Source organism: Panthera tigris, chromosome C1, assembly GCF_018350195.1.
Source record: "Panthera tigris isolate Pti1 chromosome C1, P.tigris_Pti1_mat1.1, whole genome shotgun sequence".
NCBI classification, from domain to species: Eukaryota; Metazoa; Chordata; class Mammalia; order Carnivora; family Felidae; genus Panthera; species Panthera tigris.
In genome coordinates, this window is record NC_056667.1 from 19,390,902 (window position 1) to 19,398,290 (window position 7,389).

General features: G+C 57.5%; 1 protein-coding gene across 1 annotated transcript; it reads right to left on the reverse strand.

Moving 5' to 3' along the window:
* Positions 1-71: 71 nt before the first annotated feature.
* On the reverse strand, positions 72-7,018 carry SLC30A2 (solute carrier family 30 member 2). Its single transcript, XM_042997773.1, has 8 exons — positions 6,480-7,018; positions 5,603-5,823; positions 4,669-4,815; positions 3,802-3,955; positions 2,896-3,052; positions 2,056-2,161; positions 802-936; positions 72-321 (listed from the first exon to the last, which is right to left on the reverse strand). Exons 1-8 carry the CDS (start codon positions 7,016-7,018, stop codon positions 176-178), a joined length of 1,605 nt encoding a protein of 534 aa, XP_042853707.1. The 3' UTR covers positions 72-175.
* Positions 7,019-7,389: the final 371 nt, after the last annotated feature.

Genomic DNA, 7,389 nt, shown 5'->3' on the forward strand with positions numbered 1-7,389 from the left:
AGTCAGATGGGGGAGGCAGGAAACAGTTCCTCCACGCTGAACAGAGCAGAGGTCAGGAGAGGGACCTGCTTTATAACACAGCCAGGATAGGCAGCGTTCTGGCTGGGCCTGGGGGACACTCCGCCCCACCACCTGCAGGTCCTGGCCATGGCTCCGTTGGCACCTGGCCAGGCAGTCAGTCCGAGGGGCCTTGGCACGCCTGACAGTCCTTCATGTCCTCAGAGTAGTCTTCAATCTGGATGGTCATAGTGTGGAAGTGGAACTTGCCCTGCAGGCAGGTGCTGGCTGCCTTCAGCACGACCTGGGCGTCTGCATTCTGAGCTGGGGGCCAAGAGGACACCCCAGGGGAGGGACCAGAGAACATTTACTCACTCTTGGGCCCTTAGGAGCAATCGGGAGGCTATCACATTCCCTACCCCCAGCAGCACAGGAGACAGGCATCAAGAAACGCCCAGAGGCCACTCCTGCATCAGGCAACCTCCCGGTCCCCATACCTGGCGCAATCCTGCAAGAGCAGGGAAAGCACTGGCTTTATTTAAGGCTAAGAGTCCTTTCTCTGCCACCTGTTAGCTGTAAAAGCCCGGACAAGTGACTTGACCACCCACCCCAGCCCCAGCCCCAGCCTCCTCATCTATAAATGGGGTTGTGATGATCAAATGAAATCATGTCTATAAAGTACTCAGCATGGGGCCAGGTTCAATGCACACCAGCAAACATCTGAGGTCGTTGGCTGCTTCGGGGATGGCCCCAGACCTCTGGCAGCCTCTCGCTCACCCTGCCCTGGGTATCCTGACCACTCACCGATGGCGATGTGGACAGACAGCACGGGCTGGGACACGGTCAGTGCCCAAATATGCAGGCTGTGCAAGGCTTCCACCCCCTCCACGGACAGCAGCAGATCCCGTACAGCTGTGAAGTCCACACCCTTGGGGGTCCCTGAGGGTGGCAGGGACAGGGGCTGAAGGAAACTGCTCCCCCACCCCCACCCCCAGTGCTGTTTTCTGCTGTTCACATGTTGTCTCCTCAGAGACAACCGCTTTGGCCAGCAGATCTGGTGTTGCCCCGCCTCCCAAATGATCTCCATCATATCATCCTTTTGTATTTTCTCTTCACACTTGACTCTGTCCGCAATTATTTGTTCGTTTCCTGCCTGTGCCCCACTCTAAAATGGAAACTCCATGAGAGCAGGACAGTCGGTTTTATTTACCACCATGTCCTCAGTGCCTAGAACAGTGCCTGGCCCATAACAGGTGCCCAGTGAAAACTTTTTTTTGGAATGGAAGGAAGAAAGACAGAAGGCAAACTGGGGACCCCTACACCCACATGAGGCATCAGCATTATCACTCGTATCTGGGTCAGTCACATTCTTGGAGAAAATGCTCTGACCCGTAGCCAGATAACTCGTGCTGACTCCAAACCAGCATCCAACTTCAGACTGACCCTGGCCACACTGAGCCCCATGACCCAAGACCCTGGGGCACAAGAAAGCTGGTGAATGTGGAAACTCGGGGCAGACCATCGGTCAGCGCTAAGGAAGCCCTTAGAGCCCGGCCATCCACTCCCGAGGCAGAGGCCTCAGAAAGGAAGGCACTAAGCTGGAGTGGATTTGGTAGGCTTGTCCAACACCCACCACTTTTTTTTCTCAGCCTCAGTCAGTGTGCCTCCTCTGCAATGGAAGCAGAATCCTCGCCCCTTTCTCTGCCGCGGGGAAGGTCAATGACTGAGGAGGGGCCTGAGGGAAGGCTGCGGAGCACCAAGTGCTACTTAGAAGTTACCTGATTAGGCAGGGAGGACACATCCCAGCAGGGAGGGGACACCATGGGGCTAGAGGGAAGGAAAGCACGGTCTGGTCCCAGGGACGTTTCTAGGAACAGCCACACCTGAGGGCTCAGCTCGATGCCAAGACTGGCCTGGGGCCCCAGGAGGTGTTCCAGCCTGTGCCAGGCTCCAGACCCTGGCTCCCTGCCAATGTGCTGGGACTCCCCTGCCCTCTCCCCCCAAACCTGTTAGAGCTGGAGAGCCAAGAACAAAAGGGGAGCCCCACGCCCAGGTTACCTTCCATCAGCACCAGGATCACATCTCTCAGGATGGTCAAGGTTGTCCCCAAGACCAGGATGGAGAAGAGGAAGGTGCAGATGGGGTCTACATACTTGTACTCTGGCTACAGAAAAAGGGGAAGGCGGAGCTTGGGCTCATCACTCAACACCTCAGCCTCCCTCTCCCTTCCCACCCAGTGCTGAGTCAGGGAGAGGGGTGCTCTCTGCGTGGTGGGCACAAGCCTCACCCTGGCTCTGCCTCCCAGTTCTCCACCTTTTATCCTGTGTCCAGAAGAAGGGACAGGACAGATCACAGCTCAGGATAAGGCACGGTCCCTTCCCATACTTCCTTACCCAAGGGACTGAGATGTGGACGGAACTAAAAGGAATCTTGATGCCAATGGCCCAACATCTCATTTTATAGATGGAAAAATTGAAGATCAGTTAGAGCAAAGGACTACATCACCCGGCGAGCAAAGGGTGGAGCCAGGCTTCAACCCCAATGCCTGGCTCTTTCCACTACATCACTCGGCCGCTATGTGATGGACAATGCCCAGGCATTGGCAGCACGCAGGCCTGGGTTTGAATCTGGCTCCACAATTTCCCGGCTGTGTGACACCATCCAAGTCACTGAACCTTTCCGAGCTGCCGAAAACACCACCACCCGCTCTTCGGGATTGTTGTGAAGATCACTGACGCTTGGAAGGCATTTGGGTGAATGTTCCTTCCCTCTCCCCACACAGCTGGGAGGGAGCTAGAACCTGGAAAGGGCCACGTGTAGACAGGAGCCCCCGGATAACTTACACTCCCCTGCCCACCCCAACCCCCCGGCCCACCTCCCTCTGTCCCCAGCTCTGACCTTGAAGTATAAAATATAGGCTGCCACCAAGATGCCTAAGCTCTGCAGAAAATCTCCAACCACATGGATAAAGGCAGCTCGGACACTGGGGTTCTCCTGTTGCTGGCTGGTGTCGTGGCTGTGCCCGTGGCCAGACTGGTGAAGAGTCAGCCCCATTCTACAGAAGCAGAGACAAAGCCGAGGGGCTCGCTGACCTAGCAGGTAGAGGCCACTCATAGGGCTGGCCTTCCTGTGGGACAAAAATCCTCACCCCCAGACTGCTTGCTCCTTTTGCCTTGTGAGGAGCCCAACCCACTTGCCTTGGTCCAGAGCACCACAGGAGAATGGGCTCAGCTCCAGTGCCAGGCTGGATCTGGGCACAAAGATGCCAAATCTTGGAACCCAAGGACACCATGGAGGTCATCTAGTTCCCCCCACCCATGTCACAGATGGGGAAGTTGAGGCCCAGAGAGGGAAGTGGCTTGCCCAAGACCACTGAGCAACGGAGAGAAAGCCCAAACAAGACCCCCGTGCTCCACACACCCTGCTTCTCACCGAGACCAACTTCAGGCACACCAGCTTCGAAAAAGGACTTGGACCCCTAAGGGCCCTTAGGAAAATGTGCTCCTATAAGAACTAGACTCACCTTCCCCATTTCAGACATGAAGGTTCCCAGTTTATTCACTCACACATATGGGGGGAGGGGTTAGTGGTGGAGTTGATGCAGCCCCAGACTCAGAGCCCTCAGTGGCCTCAGCCTTGGCCTAAGGCAGGACCAAGGTGTCCCAGCTGCCAGAGCTCGGACCACCTGAGAAGTTCTGGTCCTGTGGCCCATCCGTGGCCTCCTTCCACTGAGAGCAGGCATGCAGATGTGTGCGTGAAAAGCACGAGGACGGGGGACTCATAGGGAACCGAGGTCACACTCACATGATATTCACAGCCACAGCACAGCCCGATGTGATCAGCATGGTGCCCCCCTCGACCTCATAGTCCCCAGAGATCAGTCGCTCCACTGCCAGGAACACCAGCACTCCAGTCACGACCCAGATGGATAGTACAGACAGCAGGGCTCCCAGGATCTCTGAGAAAGAACCCAAACCCCAACACCAATCTTAGCATGCGGCCCTAAGACTGAGGAGGCCTCCCCATCCCTCCATGATCCACCAGCCCCCTCCCTACAAAGTCAGGGCCTGGGTCCACCGGGACTCCGCTAAAGGTATGGCTGGCATGGTTGTACCTTACCTCACCACTCATACATCAGAGGATGCCAGAGCTAGAAGGACCTTAAGAAGTCATCTGGGTCAACCCCTTTTGTTTTACATGTAAAGAAACTGACTTACTACAATAGGTACCCATTGCTCAGCTGACAAACTGAGGCTTCTGAGGACAGACTAGGCCATCTCCCACCAAGAGGAGAATGACAGTGCAGCCCAGAGATGGACTAAAGGGGGTTTAAAGCCTCTGTCTTCCAGAAGGCTTTGAGGACCTTTCCCTCCCCCGAGAGTTGACCCATGGAATTATGTGCAGCGTTAAGGCCATGGTCATTTGTTCTTGAAGTGTGACCATTTCATTTCTTAGGAAGGTGAGCTCTCCTTCCCTGCAGACTAGAAGTTCCAAGAGGACAGGGAACCAGGGCTCCCCCATTGGACCGGGAGCTACCAAAGGATAGAAGCCGAGACTGACATCCCCAACCCGTCACCTTCTTGGCCTCGCGCAGGGACCCACCCTACTGCAGCCACCAAAGAACCCACGTCTTGACCGGCTTCCTCTTGCAACCCCGACCAGGGTCCTCACCAGCTCGCTGCCAGCCGAAGTTCATGGTCTTGGTGGCCGGTCGGGAGGACATCCAGAGAGAAAAGAGGCTGACGAGCATGCTGGCAAAGTCAGTGAGCAAGTGGGCTGCGTCGGTCATGACTGCCAAGCTATGTGCTAGATACCCACCTGCAAGGGCAGGACCAGGGACATGGGGGGGTCCTTATCAGCTCCCCCATGAAGTCACCTTCCCAGACTGTGTGTGCAGCAGGGAAACCATGGACTCTGGAGAAAGACCGTGGATTTGGGACCTCTCCACCCGTTAGCTGTTGAACCATAGGCAAGGGACTTACTTTCTCTGAGCTTCAACTTCTATCTGTGAAATGGGACGGACACAATCTACTTAGAGGGTGACTGTGAAAATCAAGTTCAAATATGCCCTGGAAAGCATAGTAGGCACTCGGTAAATGCTCTTTCCTTCTAGGCATTCAGGCCATCCCTTACACACAAGTTGTGCATGATCTTGGGCAAATTACTCAACCCTAATGTGCCTCAGTTTCATCATCTGTAAAATAAGAATATTAACACCCACGTGACAGTACAAAGTTGCGAGGACTGGATGAGATAACGTGTATATAAAAGACTCAGCATTATGAACATTCAATAAATGGGGCTATTCGGTTTGGGGTTTTTTTTGTTTTGTTTTTTGTTTTTTTTTAATTAAGTAGGCCCCACAGCCAACATGAGGCTTGAACTTGAGACCCTGAGACTCCAGCCAGGGCTACCCTGGGGCCCTCCAGCTGCCGCTCTGGCTGCTCCAGCCCATCTGTGCCTTTGCATGTTCTACCAACTGAGCCAGCCAGCGCCCTGGGGCTATTAGTATTAATATTACTAGGAACATCCAGGAGAAAAGCTTTTTGGATCATCCAGACTATCCATGCTCCCAATTTCATTTAATTAGCACAAAAGTCCTTACCAATGACTTCCCCAATCATGAACACCAGGCAGATGGCAGAGGCCACATAAAGCTGTCGCCGGGCCTGCTCCTTCTTGGAGTCAAAGTGACTGTCAGGACCCTTCTGGGCATGACAGTAATGGTTGCTCTCAGCGGCTAGCTCAATAGCCTGCAAGTCCAGGCCAGGTGTGGGCAGAGGGATCCAGCCGGCCCCCTCCTGCCACAGAGATCCAGTGTAAGACCTGGCCAAGGAAGAAAAGAGAGGGGAGACTCAGCTCTGAGATGGGGGCAAGGAGGGCTGACTCCAGTCCTTGGCGTTCCCATGTGTCCAATTAAAAGAATAGTTATGGACACTCCAAACTCGACAGTCTCTGAGGAGTAACCAGAAACTCGTGTTTGGAGTGGGGTGCTGGGGAAATGACCAGTCCAGGAGTCTTGGGGTCTTGGTCCACTGTGTTCCCTCCTCCCCCACCTCTCTCAGCGCCTGGAGGCGGCAAAGACCTTGGGAACTGGCCAAGGGGCGGGGCCGGTGCAATCAAGCACGGAGAAGGAAGGCAGTTCAGGCTCTGGAGAAGGGCAGACCCTCCTCTTGCACACTTGGGGACACAGGGCCTCCCAGGGCGGGGCTGCCCGGGGGCAAAGTGTCGGGCCAGGGGCGGGGCTCCAGGCTTGCCACCGCACACTAACGGGCGAGGGGTCAGGATCTGTGCTCAGCGGTGAGGGAGGGATGATCTCGTGCCCACGCTCGGTTTTCCCTTCCCTCGCTTCCCCCAACCTCCCGTCCCTTCTGTGTGGTCCCGTTTCAAGCCTTCCGCAAAACCATTCACTGGAAACTGCAAACCGGGAGATGCGTCCGATGCCGCTCAAATCCCCGCTCCTCCCCAGGCTCTCGCCTTACCGGGCTCCGGGCCTGGCGTCCATCAGATGCTGCCTCTCCGTGGGCTCCATGCGGCCCCGCGCGCCCTGCGCTGGGTCCGGGAAGCCGCGCGCGGCCTCGGGGCCCAGGGCGCCCTGGAAGTTGCGCGCGGGACGCTGCGCAGCGCGCACCCACCTGCCGGGAGGGCCCCGCGCGCCGCTCCCGGGGCCCCTGCGCCCGCGCCTCTCGGCCGCCCGCTGCTTGGCGCGGCAGCTCCCGCCCGGGCCGCCCTGGGGCCGTCCGGCTGCAGCTCCGGCCGCTCCAGCCCGTCCGCGCCCGCCGCTGCGCCCCGCGCCCGCCCGCTTTATCCGGCCCCGGCCACCCCGTGTGAAGCGGCCCGCGGCGCGTCGTGTGCAAAAGCCTGCGGGGAAGGGGGAGGGGTGACCGGCTGCAAAGAGTGCCCCGGCGCTGCCCCAGAGCACCCCGTCCCCGGCGCCCCTGGGGCCCGAGGAGCCGACAGGGCCTGACTCAGGACTGGGCGAAGGCTGCGCGCACTCTTCCCCGCGCGCAGCTGGCCGCATCCCGCCGAGAAGTTCTCGGACCTCGTTTCGTGGAAATCTGCTTTGGGTCCCCTGAGAGCCAGAACGTGGCTCCTGAGGCTTGGTGTGTCTTCCCTCGGACTGGAGACTCCTGCGGTCGGCTGCGTTCTTCCGCTCAGACTAGGGGTCTCCTGGGGGCCGGATATGCCTGCCCTGGGGCTGGGACAGGAGCCCTTCTTAGGACTGGCTGTGACTGACTGATCGGCCCATCCTAGCCAACGAAGCAGCGCCAGTTCCTGCCCTCCCGCGCACCCCGATTAGAATCTGCAGTGGCTTTATCCCCACCCCTACGTAGAGCACTGTGGCCCTTCAGCAGCGGTCACCATGTGCGCTGAGTGGACACCACCACCATC